The sequence below is a fragment of the Meles meles genome, chromosome 8, assembly GCF_922984935.1.
Source record: "Meles meles chromosome 8, mMelMel3.1 paternal haplotype, whole genome shotgun sequence".
Lineage (NCBI taxonomy): Eukaryota > Metazoa > Chordata > Mammalia > Carnivora > Mustelidae > Meles > Meles meles.
Genome location: NC_060073.1, coordinates 4,510,095 through 4,536,301, shown reverse-complemented (window position 1 = coordinate 4,536,301; position 26,207 = coordinate 4,510,095). Strand labels below are relative to the sequence as shown.

Below are 26,207 nucleotides of genomic sequence, written 5' to 3'. Positions count from 1 at the left end.
CCTCCGATTCTTGTCCTCTGTCCCTTTTAAGTAAGGGGACAGTGTGTCCTGGCTTCCCCGGTCACCCTGGCGTCCTGTCCAGCTTGATTAGCGTTCGTGTCTGACAAGAGTGCCTCCCTGGAGTTCTCGTACAAGGTCACCGCATCTGTGCCCCCAGTCTGGGTCTGTAAACGGCTGTGTTTGCCCTTACCCTGCAGGTGAGCGCTGTGGGAGTTCAGGAGGCAGGAGGCAGCCCGGTGACGGCACCTGGAGGACGTGGGGTCGTAGGTGGCTCCCAGGGCGTGTCCCTTCTCCCGCTTCCTGGAGGGACGTCACCGATGTGGTTTCTCCAGAATGGAGAGGGCCACGCCGAGGGGACGGTGGTGGTTGTGTCCCCCTGCCCTGCCGTGAAGGTGGACGCGCCTGAGCCCGCCCTGCCCTCCCTGTGTCTTGCAGCTACATCTACTGGACTGAGTGGGGGGGGAAGCCCAGGATCGTGCGGGCCTTCATGGACGGGACCAACTGCATGACGCTGGTGGACAAGGTGGGCCGCGCCAACGACCTCACCATCGACTACGCTGACCAGCGGCTCTACTGGACCGACCTGGACACCAACATGATCGAGTCGTCCGACATGCTGGGTGAGGGCCGGGGGGGTCCTGCTGGGCGGGGGCATCCCTGGGCTGGGGGCCGGCTCCCTCTCCACCGCACTGTTCCTTCTGGCCTGCGAGCCCTGAAGCCCCACCGGAGGTGTGGACCCCCGCCGCCCCCCCGGCTGCTACTTCAGCTTTGTCTTCCTCTGGGGCTTGCCCTTTCCTCCCTGGTGCTGCTGTAGGCATGTCTACAGAGGCCCTGGGGACAGCGGTTTCCTGCACACCTACTAAGAACCAGGGCCCAGCAAAGCTTTGTGCTGGGACTCTAACATGGCGTAGGTTTTCACTGATGGGGAAACTGAGGCCCAGGGAGGTGCCAGGATTTCCCTGAGGTCGCAGAGTGCTGCCCAGATTCCACCGCCATCTGACCCGGGGCACCTACCCTCTGTAGGCCATTACTCTCGGATTCACTCATAGGTCACAAACGAGAGGCCACTCATAGGCCCCACATCCTAGGATCAGGTGAAAAAAAAATACCTCATTCCAGGTACCCCACCAGTGGGGGCAGGACACGCAAATCTAGGCTCTGTACCGCTAGAGGGAGTGGTTATCTCAGCTCTCTTACGTAACCAAGAGATAAGGCTGCCCCCTGCGATGGAGAGAACTTGATTCTCTGATCATGGCTGCCCCCTGTGATGGGCGTGGTTGTACCCATTTTACGGGTAAGAAAACAGAGGCATGGGCCGGCTGGATGGCTTGTCCCAGGTACCGTGTGAGCAGAGCCCGAGCTGGAACCCCGGTGTCCTGGCTTCTGCTCGGGGCAGGCCGTACCCGCCCTGCACGCTGCCTGTCTGGGTTTCTGAGTCCGCTGGCAAGGTTGGAACGTGTCTTCGAGTGAGCCATGCCAGCCCCCCGCAGTAGAATTACGAGAGGCCGGTGCCTGAGGAGGAAGCCATCCCTGAATGGCATAGTTGCAGGAAGTAATGACGCTCACCGACGGCCCCAGAGGGAAGATGCACTGGGGGGAAGTCAGTGCCAGAAACTTCCACGGCCCTGCTGTGTGCAGGTGGCCACGTTCCGTGGGCCTGGCTGTCACGCTGCCCTAGCACGCTCTCCGTTTAATGCCTTAGACATTCACGCACCGGGGGCCTCCCTCTGACGGCGCGGCCTCAGCCACGTTCCTTAACCCTCCTGGGCACTCGGCTCCCCAACACGGACGGCACCGCCTCCCGCAGCTGCCGTGGGGAGACTTGGGTGAGAGCTCTCCTCACCCAGGGTGGCCGGTGGGAGCCCGGGGCCCAGGGGCGCGTGCGTGAGCCTGTGTTTCATGGAAGCACTCGGGAGCGTCTTTATGTAATAACGGGCTTGTTTGTCATGGCAAAATAATGAACATGGGGCATTTCTGAAAACACAGAAACACAGGGAGAGAAAGTAATTGTTCATAATTTTCACCACCACATGATAGTCAATATTGATGTGTGAGCATGTTTTTTTCCTAGTCTCAGAATTTGTAATTTCTTTTAAGGTTTTAAATAATCTCTACCCCCAGTAGGGGGCTCAAACTCATGACCTGCAAGAGTTGCATGCTCCAAGGACAAAGCTAGAGGGCCCCGCCTTTAATTAATTTTTTTAAAAAAGTTTTTTAAAAGATTTATTGATTTATTCGAGAGCGAGAGAATGCACGTGCTCGAGCTTGGGGAGGGGCAGAGGGAGGGGGAGATTCTCAAGCAGACATCCCGCTGAGCACGGAGCCCAACACGGGGCTCGATCCCAGGACTCCAGGATCATGACCTGAGCTGAAGGCAGAGACTCCACCAACTGAGCCCCCAGGTGCCCCGTCCACTCTACCAGTGATGGGCACCCGAGTTGTTTCCCAGTTGCGGCTTTGCACACGTTGTACTCTGCTGGGGGGACACGCCTGGGCCCAGGGTAGGTGGCCTCTGGCTGCCGTTGCCCCTGCTTCTTTCCAAAGTGGGGGAACGCAGGTTCCCGGGCAGCCTTGAACCGGTCGGCCCCGCACAGAGGCCCGGCCGTACGTCGCTGATGCCGTAGGCGTGTGTCCACGCAGGTCAGGAGCGCGTTGTGATCGCGGACGACCTCCCGCACCCCTTTGGCCTGACGCAGTACAGCGATTACATCTACTGGACCGACTGGAACCTGCACAGCATCGAGAGGGCCGACAAGACCAGCGGCCGGAACCGCACCCTCATCCAGGGCCACCTGGACTTCGTGATGGACATCCTTGTGTTCCACTCCTCCCGCCAGGACGGCCTCAACGATTGCAGGCACAACAACGGGCAGTGCGGGCAGCTGTGCCTCGCCGTCCCCGGCGGCCACCGCTGTGGCTGTGCCTCACACTACACCCTGGACCCCAGCAGCCGCAACTGCAGCCGTGAGTGCATCACTGTGCCCCCGCACCCCCACCCCGTGGTAGGTCAGGCTGGCTCCGGGGGTGGAGGTACAAAGGAGCCTCTTCTCTGGAGGTACTTTGGTGTCCATGGATGGTTGAGTGGGCTGTGCACTGCGTAAGCTGCTTGGCTTCTGGAGGCCTAGGCCTGGCTCTGTGAGCGAGTGCTCTCCCCAGTGACTGGATTTTTATATCCAGAGATCCTCCTATGGACTGTCCCAGCTGAGGGCTTGGCCCGTGCATTCGTGTCTTGACGAGGCAACAGGTCCTCTGCCCGGCCCGGGCCTCCCTACTCTTGTGCTCCCTTTGGTCCTGCAGTCCCTGCCCCCTGGGGGCCATCACCTTGAAGGGTCAAAGAAAGGTGCAGGTAACCCACTGGTGGGGATGCCTGTGACTTGAGTCTTTGCCCTTGGGGCTGGCAGACCTGGGGCCATGATTTAGTTTCAAATCACCCAACTGTAATTCTCAGACAGTGGCTTGAACTGTCGGCCTCCTACACATTCTCAGCTTTGCCGTTCCTGCACGTAGGCTATGTGGCTCACTGACACGCCCATCAAGTGTCTCCTCCCGTGTCAAGGTCACTGCGTACAGTTTGAGGGGTTCCCACGAGCGCATGTAGGCACGAGGCAAATGATAGAGCTATCCAAGCGTTAAGTACATTTATGGAGGGAGTTTGATACTTGCCATCCTTACCCTTCTTCTGTCTTGAGTCTTGACAATTTAAAAATGCGATCCGTTTCAAAATAGCTCCTGCGTTTAGGAAATACTGAAACAGCAGAGACGCATATAACGTGGAAAGTAGAATTTGCCATAGTCCCCCACCTCCCCCAGGAAGCCACTTTCCGTCCTTCCGTCCTTCCAGTGCTCTCCCCGTCCTTCCAGTGCTCTCCCCACGGCTAATCTAATCGTAGGCGCATATGCAAACCTGCCCCTCACGAGAGCAGAATGCTGTCCCTCCCTGCCGACCCTGTCTTCGGCTCCAGACGCTGATGCGCAGCCCCCTCGTCTGTCTGCCCCATTCTAGCGCCCACCACCTTCCTGCTGTTCAGCCAGAAATGTGCCATCAGCCGTATGATCCCCGACGACCAGCACAGCCCAGATCTCATCCTGCCCCTGCACGGGCTGAGGAACGTCAAGGCCATCGACTATGACCCCCTGGACAAGTTCATCTACTGGGTGGATGGACGCCAGAACATCAAGCGAGCCAAGGACGATGGGACCCAGGCAAGTGTACCTGTTGGGGGGACATGGGGGTCACTTCCGCAAGGAGCTCCCCAGGATGGTTTCCAGGCTGCCACCCTGTTTTGGTTAGCAGAGGGGTGCCAGGAGAGCACGGCTTGCACCAACAACCATCCGAGCTCTAATTATGTCATCCGGGGTATATCCTGAGCAGCGAGATTATGATTATATGTAGAAATGGGAATTTTTTTTTTCTTTCTATAGGGATTTTGTGCCAGGCTGGTTGGTATTGATTATTCTGGATTTATTCTTAGTTCATAGGACTCGTGGAGTCCGTTTCGCTGTCATGTAACGCGTGTGTTCCCAAACCTCATGATGCCGTGCAGAATCACACAGCAAAGCCACAGGGCTGTGGGAGGAGGGCAAGGTGCACGGCCCTCAAAACTCTTACCAGGGACGCGGGAGGATAAGGACCTCATAAGTACAGATGCCGGAGGGTTTGCGGGGACCCACGGGAGGTGGCCCGTCCGAGCGTGCCCAGGCGTGGCTCGCAGCCCGCGGGAGGCGGAGGGCGCTGCTGGCGTGTGCTCGTGTGTGTGCATGCGGCTCGCTCGGGCCCGCAGCCATCTCGAGGTCACCCAGCATTTTCTCACAGATGACATCGTGCTTTGGCAAACGCAAACTCCGTGTGGGGCTCAGATGGGCCCCGGTGAATCGCGAGGTCAGAGCCCGCACGCATTTTCAAAGTACTTCTCTTAGCGGAGCTGGCGGCTCTCGCGTTCGCTGTCGGGGGCCTGTTCCATGAAGGACGGTCCCACGGCGGCTTCGGGGCCCACGCGGGGTCTCCGTGTGCCCGGCGGCGCTGGCCTTCTGCTGGTGTGGCGCTCGGCGTCCAGGAGCTGCTGGGCCCAGTGCTCCTGTCTCTGCGGCACCGTCAGGGCCGGACCCCCGTCCTCACGGGGAAGTCTTGGTGCTGTTACAAGACGACGCAGAGAAATGCTGCTGGTGGAAACTTCCAGACAATTTCCGTGTCTGTGAAGGTCCCTTGGCTGTTCTCCACCCTGACCTGGGTCACAGCGCTGTGCGTCCGGGCTGGGCCTCGCTCTGGACAGAGTGCCCCGTGGCCAGCGCGGTGCCGACGAGCCGTCCCCTGCGTTCTGTGTCCCTGGTGGGTGATAAAAGTCGCAGCTGAGCCCGGGCAGCCATGGTGTCATCTCTGCGGTCGGCGGGGCCGGGCAGAATGGTGGGAACGTGTTCCTCTCGTCCGTCCGGTGCAGGTGACGGCCGCGTGCAGTCCTCTGCGGGATGTGAAGTGTGAATTGATGGCCCGTGGCTTCCCTGCAGAGGAGGGTACTGGGTGCACATTGCCTTAACGTTGCACCAGGAGGTCTTCTCGCCTGGTGTCTGACAAAAGCAGCGAGGGACTTTGAAGGAAAAGCCCTTTAGGGACACCTTCTGGCTTTCTGCTTGATTTGGGAAACGTCTGTTTCCCTCCCTGGAGTCTTGCTGGGCTTCACCGTTTGGTGGCTCTGATTCTTTGTCGGGGGCGCCCTTTGCCTCCAAGGATGATGTTTTATTTTATTTACTTATTTATTTTTTTAGAGATTTTTATTTATTTGAGAGAGAGACTGTGTAAGAGCACAAGCAGGGGGACGCGCAGAGGGAGAGAGAGAAGCTCCCCACTGGGCGGCGATCCCAGGACCCTGAGATCATGACCTGAGCCAGCTGAAGGCAGATACTTAATGGACCGAGTTACCCAGGTGTGCCCCCCACACCCCAAGGATGATGTTTTAAATCATCTACTTGACTGAACTGTTTTTCCAGTAAGCTGTTTTTAAAGATTTTGTTTGTTTGTTTATTTGACAGAGAGAGATCACAAGCAGGCAGAGAGGCAGGCAGAGAGAGAGGAGGAAGCAGGCTCCCCGCGGAGCAGAGAGCCCGATGCGGGGCTTGATCCCAGGACCCTGAGATCATGACCTGAGCCAAATGCAGAGGCTTTAAGCCACTGAGGCACCCAGGCGCCCCATGTAAACTATTTTTATTGTACAAAATATATATAACAAAAGGACGCCTGGGTGGCTCAGTAGGTCGAGCATTTGCCTTCGGCTCAGGTCATGACCCCAGGGTCCTGGGATCGAGTCCCGCATCAGGCTCTCTGCTTGGCAGGGAGCCTGCTTCTCCCTCTGCCGGCTGTTCCCCCTGCTTGTGCGTGAGCACTCTCTTCTCTCTCTGGCAAACAAATAAAATTTTTAAAAAATCTTTAACAAGTATACATAACCTCAAATTTACCATTTTATTTTATTTTTTAAAGATTTTATTTATTTATTTGACAGGCAGAGATCACAAGCAGGCAGAGAGGCAGGCAGAGAGAGAAGGGGAAGCGGGCTCCCCGCTGAGCAGAGAGCCCGATGCGGGGCTCGATCCCAGGTCACTGGGACCATGACCTGAGCCGAAGGCAGAGGCTTTAACCCACTGAGCCACCCAGGCGCCCCAGATTTACCGTGTTAACCATTTCGAAGTATATAGCTCAGCCTTACCAAGGACACTCGTATTGTCCTGCCACCGTTACCACTGTCTCCAGAACTCCGTCACCTCCCCAAACTGAAAGTCTGTCTCCACTAAACACTCGCTCCTCCACCCGCTCCGGCAGCCCCTGGCAACCTCCTTTCTACTTCCGGCCTCTGTGAATTTGATTTTTCCAAGTGTGTCATGCAGGCGGGGTCCCGCAGTACCGGTCTCTTTGTGTCTGGCCTCTCCCACTCACCGTGATGTCCTAAAGGTTCATGTGCATCATAGCAGGTGTCGGAATGTCCTTCCTCTTCAGGCGGAGGATACCCCACGGTGCGGATGACCCCAGCTTCTCGGTCCGTCCACCGACAGCCGCTGGGTCTTCTACATGGCTAGCTGATGCCCAGGACCGGCGAGAGGCAGGGGGTTGATTTGTGGCGTCCGATAGGATTCTATTAAGGAATTTTGCGTTTGCGTCAGTATCGTTACTGACACCGAAGCCGGAGTTCGGGTTTTCTAACTGGCCGGTCGTTACCGCCCGTCGGCCAGAGGATAGGTGTGGGTGCCCCACGCATTTCGCAGCTGGTTGTTCCATAACTGGTGCCCCAAAGGCTGGTTTTACAGCCGGCCTCGCAGATCCACCCTCCCTGGGGAACCTGATTCCTACTGGGGCCGACTGGAATCGCGCTGCACTCCTGGCCCGGCAAGTGCTCTGGGCTCTGGTCTTCGGCCAGAGGTTGTGGGTTTGAGGAAAGGAATGTGGCCAGTTGGAGCTGAGGCTTGGCTCCCAGAGCCCCCAACTCTTGGGCATGTGGATGTTGGTACCTGCGGAGACACACAGTCCTTTAAAGTGGTGCTTTGCATTCAGGCATGAGTCACACACTTCTAGCTGCCCAGTGTTTTTGGACCAGGGGCTGCTGTGAGTGGGGGAGGGTGGTGTTCCTTTCTAGCTGGGTTCGAGAGGCTGGGTGTGGTGAAGGGGCTTCCTTTTGGCTGCAGGCTGCTTCTTGCACCAGGAGACTTTGTTTCGACTGCAAACAGGACATGGACAACGTTTACAATGACCTCTTAGCTAATGATGCCTTCTCAGAGGAAGTGACTTTTCATCCAGACCGTTGGTGGTAGCTCTGGGAAGCCCACTTGGCACCAGGTCATATCACCTGAGAACTTGAACACAGTCTTTCCGGGTAACCCAGGGGGCCCAGAGCCCCTATAGGAGTCAGGCTTCTGGCCATAAGGGAGACGAGGACGAGGGTGTCGCTGGGCTCTCCCCTCCTCCCGCGGCATTTCGTGAAACAGGGCGTTCTCTGCTGGTAGCTCCGAAAGCCAGGGCTCGACCCCGAGATGCAGCGGATGGCAGAGAGTCAGGCAGAGCTCCGCAGAGAGCCTCCCCGGGCAGAGACACAGGGTGGCCGCACTGCCGGGCTCCCCTTAGGGAACAGGGTCGCGAGGGGCAGACCTCTGTTCTTTGCACCTGTCGTCCTGGCGCCCTACGTTTGAAAAAAATAACAAGGTTGGAAGGTCTCCTTCCTCCAGCATGAGTCCAAGACACTAAGCAGGAGAGAGCAGATGTTTTGAGAAGGCAGCTGTGAGCCTGGGCTCTTGTGGAGCGACCAGGCGGCCCTTCTATGGGGCAGGAACAGGACGAGGAGGGGCTGGGAGCTGACGGCCCACTGCGAATTTGCGGATGGGTGGGCTGGAGACCCGAGCTAGCGGCCGAGAGCCCGGCTACAAGCTGCTGCTTGCTCAGTTTCCCGCTCAAGCGGGCGTGCGGTGCGCGCTGACCTGACAGGAGGGGACCCCAGACCGGGTTGGAGTCCCACCTTGCAGTCTAGACGCAGGCACCGAGGCCTCTGCCCTCCGGCGATGTCCGTAGCCAAGGCTCGTCTCTTCCTTGTTACAGCCCTTCGTTTTGACGTCCCCGAGCCCGAGCCAGAACCCGGACAGGCAGCCCCACGACCTCAGCATCGACGTCTACAGCCGGACGCTCTTCTGGACGTGTGAGGCCACCAACACCATCAACGTCCATCGGCTGAACGGAGACGCCATGGGTGTGGTGCTCCGTGGGGACCGCGACAAGCCACGGGCCATCGTCGTCAACGCCGAGCGGGGGTGCGAGGCCGAGGGGCGGGCGGGCACGGCAGTGCGGGGTTCTGCATCCCAGCGGGGAGACGCGGGGAGGATAGAAGTTTTGGTTCCGAGGTTTTACACCGTCCCCCTCAAATCTGAACCCAAAACAAAAATCCCTTCCAGAGCATCCCAGCTGAGGGCTGGTCATTTGCTTGCATACGTTCCATCCTGGGGAGCTCACTATCTCAACTCTGGGGAGCTGACTCAGAGAGTTCCAACAGGATTAACCAGGGGGAGGGGGACACTGAAAGCTGCGTGACATAAAGCTCAGGAATAAAGCTAGGCACGTGAAGGTCTGCGGGCGGGCGGCGGGCACACGACTGCCACCTTCAGGTACCTACAGCGCTGCCACCAGGCGGGGCTCAGACTTGTGGAGGGACCGCTTGATGGGGCTTAGGCCTGGGGACGACCCGTTTGAACACTGCCTGGTGGGCCGGGCAGACCCAAAGTCGAAACCTGACCCCATCACTTGCTGCCCGTGGGACCCCAGGCAGGGGACGTCAGCTCAGGGCCTCGGCGTCTCCGTATGGGGGAGACACGTCCGTCCGAGGATGGTGGTGATGTCAGCCCCCGCAGCACACGAGGGCTCAGGGGCACAAGCCTAGTTTTGGGGGGCTCGCTAGCAACCTAACGGGCCTCCCTTGAGGCTGGCCTCCACAGAGGCAGGGACTTCTCAGCCAGAGCACGTGCCAGTCCTCGAGGCTGTCACAGCAAGGGACTATCAGCGGGGGGTTACAGGAACAGATGCTTGTCCTTTCACTGTGCCAGGGGCCAGAAGTCTGAAGTCAGGGGTCAGCGGGGCTGTCCTCCTCGGGAGGCTCTGTGGGGACCCTTCCTTGTCTCTCTTCCAGCTTCAGGGTGGGGGCCTCCAGCTGTCGATCAGATGGCCTCACCTTGATTCTTTTTTTTTTTTTTTTTAAAGATTTTATTTATTTATTTGACAGAGATCACAAGCAGGCAGAGGGGCAGGCAGAGAGAGAGAGAGGAGGAAGCAGGCCCCCCTGCTGAGCAGAGAGCCCGATGAGGGGCTTGATCCCAGGACCCTGGGATCATGACCAGAGCTAAAGGCAGAGGCTTTAACCCACCGAGCCACCCAGGCGCCCCGGCCTTACCTTGATTCTTAATGGCATCTACAAAGACTCACTTTTCCAATTAAGGTCACATTCTGAGCTCTGGGTAGATAGGACTTCTTGGGGGGCCAGCCCTGCCGGGTCTGGGGCTGCCCTGTGCGGTGCTTTGCGTGCTCGATCCTGGCTGCAGAGGTGGCGGGCCGCGACCCTCGTCCTTCACCCGCCCCCCTCCTCCCTGCAGGTACCTGTACTTCACCAACATGCAGGACCGCGCGGCCAAGATCGAGCGAGCGGCCTTGGACGGCACCGAGCGTGAGGTCCTATTCACCACGGGCCTCATCCGGCCCGTGGCCCTCGTGGTGGACAACAGGCTGGGCAAGCTTTTCTGGGTGGACGCGGACCTGAAGCGCATCGAAAGCTGTGACCTGTCAGGTATGTGCCCGGGGGCTGTCCCGGGGATTGGGTCCCTCAGCAACCCATAGGTCTGACCTTCCCCGGAACAGCCCGCCCGCCCCCCTCGTCATCCGTCATGGGGGAACCAGCCGCCGCGGTCGTCAGGGCTCTGTTCCGGGTGGGCCTCGTTCTGGGGCTTGGTGTCTGCCACAGACAGTCCCGGCCGAGTGTTCCAGACGTAGGTCCTGAATGATCCCCACGTGCTGAGGCAGAAGAGAGTCTCAGAGAGGGTGGGTGACCTGCCCAGGGTCCCCCAGCGCAGGCGGGGCCAGGAGTCGGACCCCTCCGCCTCTAGCACCGCACTTACAGCCGCCACGAGTCGCTTCCGAGTGAGGCTGCTGCCAGGGAAGCCGCACTAGCTCCCGGCCCCGGGCCAGAGCACCGAATCCCCCCGGGGTCCCTGGCCCTCTGTTCCGAGCCTCGCCTGGACTGAGCTCTGGGGGTCGGCCGCCCCTCGGGGGGCCCTTGTCCCACTCGCAGGGGCCAACCGCCTGACCCTGGAGGACGCCAACATCGTGCAGCCGATGGGCCTGACCGTGCTGGGCAGACACCTCTACTGGATTGACCGGCAGCAGCAGATGATCGAGCGTGTGGAGAAGACCACCGGCGACAAGCGGACGCGGGTCCAGGGCCGCGTCGCACACCTGACCGGCATCCACGCCGTGGAGGAGATCAGCCTGGAGGAGTTCTGTACGTGTTGGGGGGCGGGGGCGAGTGTTGTGGGCAGGAGCCCGCCGGGAGGGTGGGCATGGGTGCCGAGTTCTGAACCGACCCCTCGGAGCGAGCAGGAGACTGGCTGGGGTGAGGGGCTGCGGGACGGGCCGTTGACCAGGGCCGCTCTGGGGCCCTCCACCCGCTGCCCCTCCGTCGGAGCCTGACCCCCTCCTCTGCTACCAGCTGGCATGATGGCTTGTCACCGCCACCGTGCAGGCGAGCAGGCCGGGAGGCAGAATTTAGGATTCTACCTGCAACAGTCTGGGCTGTGCCCAAAGGCTGGGAGGGAGGGACTCCTACCCTTGGGACCTCTCGTTCCTCCACCCCCTCTGTATTCGGCTAGAGATGGGTATAGGAGCGTGTGTGTCTGTCTGTCTGTCTGTCTGCCCAGGCTGTATTCAGTAACTAGACCTTGGCTGCCGGCCGGATGCTTGCTGCTGGGACAGAGCGGTGAGCAGGGCCATCACTGTCCCTGTCCTGTCCAGCTACCTTCAAGCTGCCCATCTTCCAGGCCCTGGGGGCCACCCCACCTCCCCCGCGGCCCCTCACCCTCCCACTGGCTTACGTCTCCCTGGAGTCCCCGTCTCTGATTGCCTTTTCCGTCCTGCTCTGAGGGACTCCTGCTCATTCCTTGGCTCCCTCTTGACTCAGGTGCCCTGCTCTTAGCAGATAAGCTTCTCTCTTGAGCTGGGAACGTCACCCCCGATGAACTGAATGGTGGCTTCTGTGTTGACTGCTGGGTGGCTGGTTTCTGGCCTGGTGGGTTCTTGTCTGGGTGCGGGATAAGTGAAGTTGCCAGGTAAGTGGCTTCTCGATCACTTGGGTGTCTGATGGACAGGGGTCCGAGTGTCCGAGTTTCCCTTCTCAGCCAAGCCACGGACTCCTGGGCGTCACAGCCTTGAGAACTGCTGGCCCGTGGTCAGCATGGTGAACTTTTGAGCCCACGAACGCACAGTCCTCCGGGTGTTGGCACAAAGCCCAGCACACCGACCGGCAGATCCTTGGACCTGAGGGGATGGGAGCACCAGAAAGTGTTTAACAAACAGGGCTGAGGCTGGAAACTGGGGCGTCCCTGTGAGTGCAAACGTGCAATGTCTGGGGTGACACGGAGAGGCTCCTCGTTTTGGGGGAGAGTGGGAGATCCTTGAGTGAGCTCTCCCGTGTTGATTTGGGATGTGGGGCACCCAACCTACTTCCTCAGGAAATTCGGCAGCTCAGCTCTAAACCACAGGTGGCGCTCCCCGGCCCCTGGGCCCCATCTGGGATTTTGTAAATAAAGTTTTATTGGCACACGGCCACGCCCATTGTTTTCTGTGCCACACATGGCCACCCTTGTGTGAGAGCTGGCAGGTTTGTGACGGACGATGTGGCCCGTCAAGCCAAAACGATTGACTTTCTTGTTTGTAGAAACCGTTTGCTGAGCCCCGCTCTAACCGTGACTGCTGGCACTCTAGGCACTTGATCCCAGGGGCTGAGGTCGGGCACTGGTTTTTCTGTGAGGCTGGGGGTCGTGCTTTCTCTCACATCCTCTCACCGGAGGGAGGGCAGCCACTCTCCCAGGCTTCTTCCTGTCGGCCGGGTGTTGGTTAAGTTGGTTCAGTGACCTGAAACCTGCGAGTTCCCTGGGGATTCGCTGTCCTGCCCTTTGCCCCGCGTGGGTCAGCTTCCTGGGGCTGCCGTACCAAACCGCCGCCAGGTGACCCAACGCAATGGCAGCGTGTTCTCCTTCAGGCTGGAGGCCAGACGTCCGAGGTCAAGGAGGCCGCGGGGCCTGTACCCCTCCTGGGGGCTGTGGGTAGGGATGGCTCTTTGCCTCTTCTAGACTGTGGTGGTGGCAGGTGCTCCTCGCGTCCCCGGGGCTCCAGTCTCCGCCTCTCTCATCGCACAAACTTCGCCCCTGTGTCTGCATCTCTGCCTCCCCTGGGGTCTCTTACAGGGACACCTGTCGTTGGATTTATGGCCCCCCAAAAATCCAGGATGATCTCCCCGGATCCTTAACTTGATTACATCTGTGAAGACCCTTTTTCTCAATAAAGTCTAGGCATTAGGATGTGGATGTGTGGGGGCCTCTGCCCAATCCGCTACACCGTGAAAGACTGGCAGTATAGACCGGTGGTTGTGAACGTGGTGGGAGTGGGTGTAGATGGGCCAGGGTAGGATGTGAGCACTTTTGGCTTCCGCTTCCCTGTCTGTAAGATGCGTGGCAGAGGAAGCTGCCCTGGGAACTCAGCAGGGCAATGTGTAGCCCTGGCCCACGGGAGCACCCATTCTTGTGAGTTCTGGCCTGGCCCTGGTTTCCAGCACCCTCCAGGCTGCAGTCCTACCGTGAGAGCCAGAGCCTGACCCACTCCCTTTTTGTGTCTCCACAGCGGCCCACCCATGCGCCCGGGACAATGGCGGCTGCTCCCACATCTGCATCGCCAAGGGCGACGGGACCCCACGGTGCTCCTGCCCAGTCCACCTCGTGCTCCTGCAGAACCTGCTGACCTGTGGGGGTAGGTGTGACTTCGGCGGTTACTCCTGGGACACTGGGTTCCCCGCCTGCCACGTCCCTGCTTCACAGCCTTTTAAAATCACAGTCACTGTGGCATCCAGTCTCCAGAGCCAACTGTCCCTCCTCTTCCAGTGAATGCATTCAGGGCTGCGAATTTCCCTCGCAGTACTGCTTTTGCTGCATCCTACAAATTTCGATAAGTTCTATTTTCTTCCCTTAGTTTAAGTTTTAGAAGTTCTCCTAAGATCGTCTCTTTGGCCCCTGAGTTATTTAGAAGTGTGTTGTTTTAATATTGAAATAATTGGGGATTTCCTAGCTTTCTCTCTATGACTTGTTTTTAGTTTAAAGACCTATTTAGTTTTATTTGAGAAAGAGAGAGTGCGAGTGGGGGAGACAGAGGGGGAGAGAGAGAATCTCAAGCAGACTCCCTCCTGAGCACAGAGCCTGATGCGGGGCTGGATCCCAGGACTCTGAGATCGTGACCTGAGCCAAAAGCATGAGTTGGATGCTAAACCAGCTGAACCACCCAGGAGCCACAGATTTCTCCTTTAATTTCACTGTGGTCGGAGAACATACTTTGTCTGACTGCTGTCTGTCTAGCTTTGTTCAGGTGTATGTGACGACCAGGATGTGGTCTTTCTTGGTGAGCATTCTGTGTCCGCTTGAGAAGGACGAGTCATCTGCTCGTGTCGGGGAAGGTATTCTGTAGAAGTCAGTTAGAGCCAGTGGACGCGTGGTAGTGTTCAGGCCACCTGCGAGCTCTGCTTGCCTGTTTCTCTTTGTAATTTTGTCTGTTCTCCCTTCGTCCACCCTGGACCCCCTTCTTCCCCTAAAGCTGAGTGGGGAGGGGTCAAGAATGTAAGCTTGGGGTCAGGCATACCTGGCTCAGATCCTGGCTCTACCACTTCCCAGCTGAGCCGTCCTGGGCTGATCACCTGCCCTCTCCGAGCCCTCGCTTTCTCTTCCGCGGAATAGAGAGGTCGAGAGTACCTGCCTTGGAGTTGTGGTGGTGTTACGTCACGAGCACTTTGCATGGTCCCTGGGATGTGGCTCACAAGAATGCCAGCTTGCTCTTGGTGGTGGGACGCTGGGCAGTCCCAGTAAAAAGTGGACGTTGTTATCCTTCCTGCGATGAAGCCCACATCCCAGGGCTTCCTCTCTCCTGCCCCCAGAACTCAGGCTAGTTTTAATTCTGTCCCTTTTCTGCTTATCCTCGCCCCTTAGGGCTCCCAAACTGTGTCCTACACACAGAAAATCCCCTTTCTCAGCTCGCCTTGCCCCTGGAGCTCAGGGGGTAGGACCACAGGGCCTGTCCTTTTGGAACTTTCTCCTGCCTTGCCTTACACTGTGAACCTCAGAGATCTTTGCCTAGAGCAGAGGGGACATTTTGTGGCTATCCCTGATGGGGGCCACCTTGACCTTCCTGAGCTTCTTTATGGCTTTTTTCCAAGTTCCAGCCTCAGGGCTCACATGGTTTTGTGGCCTGAGTGGCTCTGACCCCTGTAGATGTCCGGGCTGCTCTGGCAAAGAGGGGACTGCCCAGAGCGCTCAGCTGTCCCTTGGAGCCCAACCCTGGGCCTCTATCTGAACGAGGTACCCCCTCGGCCCCTCTCCTAGCCCTCGGTTTGGCCCTTCGGACTTGTGGATGCCTGGCTACTTCTCTGGGGGGAGCGCAGAGTATAAGAGCTCGGAGGAGTTCTCGGGGGTGATGAGGACCCTTGTGCCTTCCGAGGTGGCAGGAGCCAGACGGCGGACGGGGCAGCCAGCCACAAGCTTCGGCTTTCTCGGGTACTGCCGCTGAAGCCGGTTGAGCCCTTCCTGAGCCAGAGGCAGCCACACACACCCACGCTCGCCTTGCCATCCTGTGAGGAGCGTGGGACGCAGTGTGGCTGCTTCTGTTTTGGGATGAGGGAACGGAGGCTCTGGGAGGTTGGGGCGTTCGTCTGGTTGTACAGATTTGCCGAGGGGCGCCGAGGTTCAACCCCAGACCTGTCCTACTCCCACCCGGTCCCAACCTGCTCCCCAGCTGAGTCCTGGCCGGCACCTGGCCTGCGCTGGGGAAGGTGGATGTGAGGAGTGGAGCGACTTGCCATGGTCACCTGGGAGGAGGTGGCCCCAGGTCTCCAGTCTCCTGCTCACCCGGTCCCCCACCTCCGGGGGACTCCCTCCACTGGGAGCCTTCCTCCTCCCCCTTGCACCCTCCTACCGTGGCATCCTCGCTCTCCTGCCTCTCCTTAGCCTGCTCCCCACCCCCCAGCTGTGTCCGGGGCTGTGCCGACCACCCGCAGAGTCCCAGCCCACTGCTCCGGCTGCTCCAGACCTGTGACAGGTGCAGGTCCCGAGCACCTGCTTTCTGACTCCCCATCTCCCGGGGGCTGTGTGCGTTGTGTGTGTGTATATATGTGCACGCCACGGACGCTGGGGTGTGGCCAGGCGGGCATGCGTGCGGACTCTACACGAGACGGACAGCCCAGCTGGGGACCCCAGGCAGGCAAAGGTAGGGCCCCAGTTGGGGCTCCGGTGGGCATCCCTAGAGGCCTGGCCCAGTGCCTGAGGTGCGTGTGAGGAGATGGAGAGCCACAAGAAGGTGGGTCTGGCCTGGCTTCTCAGTGATCAGAGTGGAGTTTCTAGCTAAGAGCATTTTCCGCTCAACTTGGTGTTCACCTGCTGCTTAAAGCTCAGGGTTCCATTCAGCCCCTTTCCCTACAGTTCCAAAAAGCAACAAAGGAGATTCGTGTCTCCTTTCAGCAAACGTTTTATGACCCCCATCTTCATCTCACACTGGGACTAGAGGCGGGACCGGGACCCGTCACACTGCCCTGGCGCCCGGGGCGGTACAGAACCCTGATCGAGCTGAAGAACCCTCTCCTTTTTTTTTTTTTTTTAAATTTTAAAAATTAATTTTCAGCGTAACAGTACTCATTGTTTTTGCACCACACCCAGTGCTCCATGCAGTACGTGCCCTCTCTATTACCCTCCACCTGGTTCCCCAGCCCCCCCCCCCCCCCGCCCCTTCAAAACCCTCAGGTTGTTTTTCAGAGTCCACAGTCTCTCATGGTTCATCTCCCCTTCCAGTTTCCCGCAACTCCCTTCTCCTCTCCATCTCCCCGTGTCCTCCATGAGAACGCTCTCCCTCCTGGAAGCGCAGCAGCGCCTGGCCCCGGGGGGCGGTGGGTGATGGTGTTCGCCGTGTTCCGCGCAGAGCCTCCCACCTGCTCCCCGGACCAGTTCGCCTGTGCCACTGGGGAGATTGACTGCATCCCCGGGGCCTGGCGCTGCGACGGCTTCCCCGAGTGTGACGACCAGAGCGACGAGGAGGGCTGCCCGGTGTGCTCAGCCGCCCAGTTCCCCTGTGCGCGGGGCCAGTGCGTGGACCTGCGCCTGCGATGCGACGGCGAGGCCGACTGCCAGGACCGCTCGGACGAGGCCGACTGCGATGGTGAGGCCCGAGGGCTCCCTGCTGGCCTCGCCCCTCCCGGCCCCGCCCCCTCCCAGCCCCTCCCTCGCCTCCGCTAGACCCTCCCAGAACTGCTCCCACCTCTGCCCACCCGCTCCCTTGCCGGCCCTGGCCCGGTCCCCACCTCCCCCGACCCCTGGGCCTGCTCCATCCCGGCTGCCTCCCCAGACGCCAGCCACTGGCCCTGCCCTCCTGGAGCTCGGGCTCAGTCTGGCCGCCTAAGAGCAGGTTTGCCGCAGAACCTTGGCCAGGGTCAAACTGCCGGACGCTCCTCGCTTTGGGAGAGGAAAAGGTTAAAGCGAGAGGAAAAGGTTACTTTTAGGCCCACTGAGGAAAACCTTGTCATCCACCCCGCCCGTCCGGTCAGCCTGCCCTCACCTGTCGAGGCTCGCCAGAACCCAAGGCAGATCCAGGAGTGGGCTGGACCTGCGTGGTGCGCTCGGATCCATCCGGCCCGCACAGGCGGCGCCGCCCTCCGCCGAGGGGTACGGGGTAGCGCTGGCGCCCGGGTGCTTTTAGCACCCCCTGGGCCAAGGGCACGGAAAGGTTTCCTGAGTCACCCCCAGTCCACTCTGACCAGCAGGATTTCCACATCCATCTGTGCCTCTGAGTTTCCCTTTTATGAACGATGCGCCGGGTGGTCTCCTGCACACCGTCAGCGCCGTGCCCCACGGCTGAGCTGGGGGGCTCCGCTGTCTCCCCCAGCTGGCGGTGTGTTCTTAGATGACTCACGTGCTCGTTGGTCACCGTCCACTGTCCCCCTGCGTGGTGAGCAGCCATCTCGCGGGAGATGAGGGCCTGGGGGTGGGGTGCGGCTCGGAAGTCTTGCCGGCTTAGGGACCCTTTGAGAATTTGAGGGCCGTGGCAGACCAGGGATTAGCCGATGCAGCCCCAGCGCCAGATCCCCAGATGCCCCACATCCCAACTGCCACCTGCCAGGTTCCTTTGTTTACGTGTTGTCTATTGACATACGTTTACACACATATGCATGCGTAATTACACACTGATCGTGCCTGGGGACAGCAGAGTTCCGTCCTACCACAGAGACCTGCGGCCCTCAAAGCTTGAACACCTATTGCCTGGCGCCCTACAGGAGGGTTTGCGGAGTCCCACCGTACACCCTCGCCCTAGCGCAGGTGTTTGGTGACAGTCTGGAGGGGGGGGCAGGAGCCCGGACTAGGAACCATGCCCCACTTCTTCCCCCGTGAATGTCGATCCTGGTGCAAAGCTCAGCCCTGACAGCGAGCCCTGTTCGGGCTCTGGGCTCTCCCTTCTCTTTCAGAAGCCTCCTCCCGGCTTTGTTGCCTCAGATTGTCCCTCCCGCTGCAAGGACAGGGTCCCCTCATCTCTGGTTCCCAAGGAGGGGCCCTCGGGGCAGGGCAGGTGGGGAGATTAAATAGCAGGCTCTGGGGGTGGACGATGGCTGAGTGCCCCACGCGCCCCCCCCCCCCCGCCAGTGCCTTCCTTGGAGAGCGGTGGCTCCTTCCAGGTCCACATTCTGGAGCACGGAGGGAGAGAGACGGCGGGCAATACGCAGGCTTCTTCCTCCTGGTCCAGCAGGCTGTGAGCTGCCTTTGCCTTCCTGGCTGAGCTCTGCTCCACCTTCCTGCTCCGCCGCCCTGGGAACTCTGCTGAGAAAGCACCTGTCCCCTGCCCCACCCATTCTAGGTCATTCCTCTTGTTGGCTCTTGCCTCCCCGTCACGCAGGCGAGCCCTGGGGCAGAGGCTGTGTTAGTCCCGGCCCTGTCTGGGCCTGACCCGTGGTAGGAGCCTGATAAATACCTCCCAGGGGTCACTGAGGTCTCTCCCCTGCCGGCCCTACCCCAGCATCACACAGGCCTCGGAACCGGGGGTCATCGCGGGGAGGGTAGAGGCTGGGTTTGCTGTGACCGCTCCCTGACCCCATCCTAGAAAGGGTCCCGTTGCTCTGCTCTGCATCTGGAACCCGGACCTTCTTGCTGGGTCTTTGTGGCGGGGAGCCCTGGCTGTTGGCCCTCCACTTCGCGCACCAGGCCGCATCAGAGCCCATGTCCTCTCTGAACGCGCGACTCCTCCTTGCAGCCATCTGCCTGCCCAACCAGTTCCGCTGCGCCAGCGGCCAGTGCGTCCTCATCAAGCAGCAGTGCGACTCCTTCCCCGACTGCATCGACGGCTCTGATGAGCTCATGTGCGGTGAGCCAGCTTCCCGTGGAGGGGTCGCCTGCACGAGTGTGGGGTCTTAGAGGGAGGAAATAGGCTGGGGGCCGAACCAGGAGGCTAGAAGGTTAGGAGTACTTGGCCTTGGAGGCCGGGGTGGGGGAGGGAGGCTGGCGGGGAAGCCTTCCGGGAAGGAGAAGCGGTTGGTGAGGCTGAGCTGGCGGGGGGTGGGGGTGGGGGGTGGGTGTGTGTGTGTGTGTGTGTGTGTGTGTGTGTGTTAGCCCTGGGGTGTTTCTGGCTGTGGCAGTGACAAGCCCCCTGTGGGGTAGATGCAGGGGGCCGGGGCTGCAGCTGACTGTGCCTGAGGAGGCGTGCTTCTGCCCACGAGGACCTCACCCCGGGGCATCTGTCAGGCAGCGAGACTGCTCTGATGGGGTCGGGGCGGTCCTTTCCCCGTCAGCCTGTTCTCTGGGTGAGGAGGTGCGTGTCTACACACACACACGCGCTCTGTGCCTCTTGAGTGACGCGGCCTGTATAGTCAGAGACGGGGGCCACAGGGTGTGAGGCCCGGGCAGTCAGGGAAGTCTTCCTGGAGGTGGTGGCTCTCGAAAGGCTGTTTTCGTTTCAGACAGGAAGGGAGCTAGAGCCCCAGGCAGGAAGTGGGAATGTACACGTGTGTTTGGGACCGCGGGCTCTCCGTTTACCGTCGAGGTACCTGGGCTGAGAGAGGTCTTGCGAGCGGGGAAGGGGGAGGGGCCCCCAAACAGTTTTGTACCTTCATGTGAAGCCAGGTGAGGCACCTCGGTTACCATCTCAAGCAAGTGAGTAACCTGAGGCCAGAGGACAGAGATGGGTGCCACCCGGGGTCTGAGCCCCCCGCCCCTTTGCTGGGCTGGTGCCAGTCGGACAGTGATTCAGGTGTCGGGGTGACATTTATCCGTAGTCTGGTGCTGTCACCCGAGCCAGCACGTTCCTCCTTCCCCTTGGGTTTTGGCAGGCAGGAGGGGACATAGTGGAATGCCCTTGAACTCCTCGGGCCAGCCTGATGGGAAACCCAGCGTCCTTTTGTGAAAGTTGAGTTTTGAGCCTCGGGGCTCCCTCCCTATCCCCCGAAGCTTTGACGGTGGAGCCAGCCTGAGGAGTCCCCCCACCTGGCCCTCGCACTGGCGGGGCCCCCAGAAGGACTCCCGGGCTCCTTGCAGCCCTGAGCGGGCTCCGGCTTTGCAGGTTTGGCGGAACCCCCGCGCCCAGGCTCTGTCACATGGCGCCCTGCGTGCTGCCCTCATGTTGGGCCTCCGTGCGAGGCAGGCGCGTGGGGCATAGGGCAGGCCTCCCGGCCTGGGTGCACTGTCGGTCCAGCCAGCCCCTGCACGTGGGTGATGTCCCCTGCTAGACAGGCTCGCAGCCCCGGAGCTGCTTACCTGCCCCACAGCTGAATCCAGCTCCAGGGGCCTTCAGGCCCAGCTGTCTGGGGGCCGTGACTCCCAGACCCCCTGACTCAGAGAGCCCCGAGACATGGGGCTGAATCTGAGGCTGCCGTCGGGGAGTCGCTGTTGAGGGGTTGTTGGGAAGTAGGTAAACTCAGCCAGCCAGGAGGGGATGGGGGATGAAGGGGAAGGGGGCGGGCGAGGAGGAGGGAGGAGGGCGCTCCAGGCAGACAGGGTTGGGGGACAGTGTGTCAGCGGGACTGAGGTCAGCCTGGCGCCCCAGCACCCCGGCATCTCCCTCTCCCCCACACCACCACCCACGGGAGCTGGGCCTGAACCAGTCCCTCCGGGTCACGCGGGGTCCACCCCCACAGGGGAGCCTGTGCCTTCGCACAACGCCCGCCGTCCCTCCCTGTCCGTTCTCCGGCAGAGATCACCAAGCCGCCGTCCGACGACAGCCCGGCCCACAGCAGCGCCATCGGTCCCGTCATCGGCATCATCCTGTCCCTGTTTGTCATGGGCGGGGTCTACTTCGTGTGCCAGCGCGTGCTGGGCCAGCGCTACGCCGGCGCCAACGGGCCCTTCCCACATGAGTACGTCAGTGGGACCCCCCACGTTCCCCTCAATTTCATAGCCCCCGGCAGCTCCCAGCATGGCCCCTTCACAGGTAAGATGTTGGCGCTGCGCGCAGGGCCCTGGGCAGAGGTGGGGCGAGTGGCCGGGGCAGGGTGTGGGGCGAGCGGCCGAGACTCACGCCGGTGGGTGAGCAGAGGGGCCGTCGGGGACAGGGACAGGACAGGGCTCACCCACCTGAGCCTGGGTCTTAGGGGGCAGCAGGAGCCAAGGAGCATGTGCTGTGTCTTGAGGGGGCGCCTGGCCCCTGACCCACCTTGTCCCCCTCCCCGCCGGCAGGCATCTCCTGTGGCAAGTCCATGATGAGCTCCGTGAGCCTGATGGGGGGCCGCGGTGGAGTGCCCCTCTATGACCGGAACCACGTCACCGGGGCCTCGTCCAGCAGCTCGTCCAGCACCAAGGCCACCCTGTACCCGCCGGTGAGTGGGGTGGGAGCAGGCCTGGCCGTCCGGGGACCCTCCACCATCTGTGGCTGGCCGGGGGATACTTGGTGTGACCTCAGGATTCCCAGAACTATTAGCTGTCCTGCCAGCACAGAGAAGGGCGGGAGCGTTTGCCTTCTTCTCTGTGCGCCTCTTTCCGTTTTTCTCTCGGGACGTTTTCTGCTTAGGAGGGGAACCCTCCCCCTCCCCAGAGAGCAAGGGCAGAGTCTCCCCCATAACCCCACCTCCTAGCATTGCCGCTGGAAATTTCAGTGTCCTTGTGACCAGCTTCGTTCCTCATAGGCCCGCCCCGTCCATGACCGTCTCTTGTAGGGCCAGTCTGGACGGGGCGCTCCCAACGGTGCCTGTGTGACCTCCTTAGCGTCCCTGCTAAGAGCACCCTCTTTTCCCTCCTAAGGCCCTGCTGAGTCCCAGAAAACAGCAGGATTGTTTTCCAAAGCCCTGGCACTCACAGGTGACTTTTGTCACGGAAACGGTCCCTGGAGGCCGCGTGGGCTGAGGGCGGGTCCTCGCCAAGCCACACGCTACAGAGAAATGACCGTACAGAGGGCAGAACACTGAAGGTTCCTACCAGGGGACCTCTCCCGAGGCTGGCTGGGTGGGGGGCTCTTCCAAGACACCACCCAGGGACCTGGGTGAGCTCGACGCATGAGCTCAGTGTGTGTAGACAATCATCAGGGTCTGGTGTTAACCTGGTTCTGCACTTTTTAATCCTTAAAAACCCAACTTCCTGCAACAGGATGCTCTTCTGAGCTGAACACTGTCTCTGAGCTTTCTCGGGGAGGGGGGGTGCTCCAGGGAGCCTCCCCACCAGGGCTAGGTGTTTCTGCTTTCCTGGCGTCTCATGTCCGGGCTCTCTGCTCCTGATCCCATCTAGCACTGGCAGCCCTGGGAGGAAGGGCGGCGAGGGTCACTCCCTGGGCTTTGCCCGCCGGGAACTGCGTCTCCGTCTCCTGGAGGCTGTCGGCCTGGGCTGTGTCTAGGGGCAGCTTGTGGCTCTTTGCCGCAAGCCTGGAGTTGAGAACACTCCCCACCACCCTTCTGGTCCTCTCTGCCGCCGCCATCCTCTGACTCTCACGTGCGCCCCGGGACCCGCTAGAAATACCAGCTCACCCCGGGACCACCCCCTGTGCCTGCCCATGCAGACCCCAGGAGGCTCAGCGCCCTGGCTTCCCTGTCCCCTGGCTCCGCTGGGAGCTGGGGCGGGGCGGTGGGGATTCTTATTAGCAGCGAGAGATGATACTATTACCAGCCCAGCTTGGTTTGTACGCGGCTCTGTCGAGCTACAACTTGCGTTCCGTACAGTTCACCCACTTAAGGGGTAGAGTTCGGCGGTGGTTAGTATAGTCCCAGGTGTGTGCGACCGTCGCCGCCATTCTAGAACATTTCCGTCTTGCCAGGAAGAAACCCCTGTGAAGCCAGCTGTTTTCAAATTAACTGCACTCTTTCACATCAGTAAGAGAGGCTCGTGGTACAAAATTCAAAAGGAACAACAGAGGGGCGCCTGGGTGGCTCAGTGGATTAAGCCGCTGCCTTCGGCTCAGGTCATGATCTCAGGGTCCTGGGATCGAGCCCCGCGTCGGGCTCTCTGCTCCGCGGGGAGCCTGCTTCCTCCTCTCTCTCTGCCTGCCTCTCTGCCTACTTGTGATCTCTCTCTCTGTCAAATAAATAAATAAAAAATCTAAAAAAAAAAAAAAAAAAAAGGAACAACAGAATGCACAGCAGAAAGAGGGTCGATGACCCCCTCACTCCCAGCAAGAACCCCGCCTCCCAGAGCCACACCCTGGCGAGTGTCTCGGATGTCCTCCAGGGTCGTCTGTGCACAGCAAGTACCCCGGAGGCTGGACTTAGTTTTCCCAGCCGAGAGGGTAACTATTTTTACTTTGTATTTTGAGGGCATTGTCAACTCACACAGGCTGTTACGAACACAGAGACAGCTCACGTACGCTTCACCCAGATCCCCCCAAAAGCAGCATCTCGCATCACCCGCGTCTTGGTCCTCCCGGGCCGCTCTGCCGAAATGATCACCGGCGGGCTGGGGCTTTACAGCTGTTTTTCACAGTTTGGGAGGCTGCGAAGTCCAAGATCAAGGCGCTGACAGGTTTGGGGTCTGGTGGGGGCCCCGTTCCTGGTTCACAGAAGGCGGCCTCATCCTCCTCACAGGACACGACGGGGTCTGTTATCCGGGTCCACCTCCTCATGCCATCACATTGGGAGTTAGGATTCAGCCCAGGACTCTGGGGGGGACACAAGTATTCAGTCTAGGGCAGTAGCGCGACATAAGTGGAAAGGCACTGAGAGGACATTTTTTTTTTTAAAGATTTTATTTATTTATTTGACAGAGATCACAAGTAGGCAGAGAGGCAGGCAGAGAGAGAGGGGAGGAAGCAGGCTCCCTGCAGAGCAGAGAGCCCGATGCGGGGCTCGATCCCAGGACCCTGGGATCATGACCTGAGCTGAAGGCAGAGGCTTAACCCACTGAGCCACCCAGGCGCCCCTGATAGGATATTTTTGGTTCTGTTCAGTCTGTTCAGATTTTGCCAGTTTTACAAATGTGCTTTTTTTGTTTTTAAGACTCTTGCTTGGGACGCCCAGGTGGCTCAGCCGGTTGGGCGGCTGCCTCCGGTTCAGGGCATGATCCTAAGGTCCTGGGATCCAGTCCCACGTTGGGCTCCCGGCTCAGCAGGGGGCCTGCTTCTCCCTCTGTCCTCTGCTCCCCCTGCTTGTGTGCTCTCTCTCTCTGATTTAAAAAAAAAAAAAAAAAGCTGTTTCTTAAGGGCAGTTTAGGTTCATAGCCAAATGGAGAGGAAGGTGCGGAAATTTCCCACATGCCTCCTGCCCCCCACGCGGACGGCTCCCGTCGTTGTCACCGTCCTGCACCAGAGTGACACACTAACGGTCGAGCCCGCGTGGACACCTCAGAATCACACCAAGGCCACTGCCGGCAGGACAGCTCACTCTCGGTGTGGCGTGTTCTGTGGGCTCGGACCAGCGTGCGCGGACACGGGTGTGCCGTTCCAGGATCAGAGAGTGGGTTCATACGTGCTCTCTGGAACCCACAGGACAGCATCTGAAGGCAGGGATAGCCGCTCTCCCCGCTCGGCCCTTGGCTGCTAAAGTAAAAGCTGACCTTTTCCGGCGGGTCTGCTGCTCCCCGCCAACCACCCCGCTCTGCGCGCTCCATCAACCCGACCAGAAGGGGGCGCTCTCCTGAGCCCTCCGCGCAGAGGGGCCGCCCCCTGAACTTGGGAAGAGCCCCCCAGGACAGTGCTGGGCGAGGCAGCACCCACCCCCGCAGAGGAAGGGGTGTGGGCAGAATCCCAAAGCTTACCTCGGAGGGGGCGGGGAGGCGAAACCAGAGCCAGTCAGATTCATGGGCAGAAGAGGAAGCAGGACCCCAAGGGCTCAGGGTCAGGGGCGGATCTAGGAGGCCCTTTCTGCTGGGCTTCCCTGCGGGTTCCTGTTCCCCCCTCTGAATGACACCCCCTCAGTATCGCGCGCTCCCAACTCTGGGGACAAATCCCGAGGAATCCCCAGGCTGGCTCTTTGGGCCAGAGAGGAGCTTCCCCAGGATAAGGAGTGGGGGGGCTCTTGCTACTCCCCAAACGGCACTTTTTTTTTTTTTTTTTTTTGGTCAAAGAGTGAGATAGAGCACAAGCTGGGGGAGCGTCAGGCAGATGGAGAATTAGGCTCCCCGCCGAGCAAGGAGCCTGAGGACCCTGGGATCATGATCCGAGGCAAAGGCAGACGCTTAACCGACTGAGCCACCCAGGCGTCCCACAAAGGGCGCTTCTTATGGGTTACTCAGCACGTGTCACCAGGGGCCGCACCGCAGCTGGGAAGTGGTTGATCCGGACCCATACCCATCTGCCTGTCGGGAAAGGCTGTGCCCTTTCTGCTGCCCTCCAGTCCCTCAGGACACGTGGTGACAGCCGTGTTCCCATTCAGCTGTGGGAGCCCCAGAGGCCGGTTCCGGCTGTGACCCCATAACAGCCTGCGTGCTCAGAAGGGCCGTGTGATGGGTGGGGTGTTATCGGTGGCAGCTGCTGGGGAAGGCACACATGGGGTGTGTCACTGGGCGCCTCAGGTCCCTCTGTCCCTCTGTGGGGCCCGTCATGGGCTGCCCGGCTCTGGAGGGTGCGTCGTGTCCATCATCGCAGTTTGGGGCAGTACATCCCAGGAAAGGAGCACCTTTCCCCGACTTGCGTGGTGGGGCCGGGGCCCGTCAGCAGGGCGGCCCCTGCACCGGGTCAGGGTTCCAGCCAGAACTCGGAGCCACCTCGGCGTTAGGAATAAGGAAGTTCTTGCAGGAATTCATCTTCGCACCATGTGGAGAGAGGTGCGGAAGTCAGAGTCCCAAAGGGGAGTGGGAGAAGTCCCAGAGGGGCCTCGTGAGGCGCCGCTGGCACCGGGGGACACCGCAGGGCCTGCGGGGACATCGGCTGGGTGTGGCCCGGGGTCCCCGGGTCACGGGGTCTACAGGCCGTATTTGGGCCACAGGCAGTGCCGTGACGGCCTTCAGGGCTGAGGGCACCGCTGTTGACTCCCCATGGCGTGGGGCTCATGCCAAGTAGGCCCCGTGCA

At 60.2% G+C, this 26,207-nt stretch overlaps 1 protein-coding gene across 1 annotated transcript in view; it reads left to right on the top strand.

Annotated features, from left to right (window-relative positions):
* Window positions 1-26,207, top strand: part of LRP5 (LDL receptor related protein 5) — a 96,224-nt gene that overhangs the window by 67,640 nt on the left and 2,377 nt on the right. Inside the window, exons 11-21 of the mRNA XM_046014149.1 lie at window positions 436-620; window positions 2,641-2,964; window positions 4,004-4,203; window positions 8,570-8,778; window positions 10,108-10,298; window positions 10,800-11,009; window positions 13,403-13,528; window positions 16,730-16,966; window positions 19,046-19,156; window positions 20,978-21,214; window positions 21,460-21,599. Of these exons, the coding sequence (XP_045870105.1) occupies window positions 436-620; window positions 2,641-2,964; window positions 4,004-4,203; window positions 8,570-8,778; window positions 10,108-10,298; window positions 10,800-11,009; window positions 13,403-13,528; window positions 16,730-16,966; window positions 19,046-19,156; window positions 20,978-21,214; window positions 21,460-21,599 (2,170 nt within the window). The remainder of the gene's footprint in view (window positions 1-435; window positions 621-2,640; window positions 2,965-4,003; window positions 4,204-8,569; window positions 8,779-10,107; window positions 10,299-10,799; window positions 11,010-13,402; window positions 13,529-16,729; window positions 16,967-19,045; window positions 19,157-20,977; window positions 21,215-21,459; window positions 21,600-26,207) is intronic.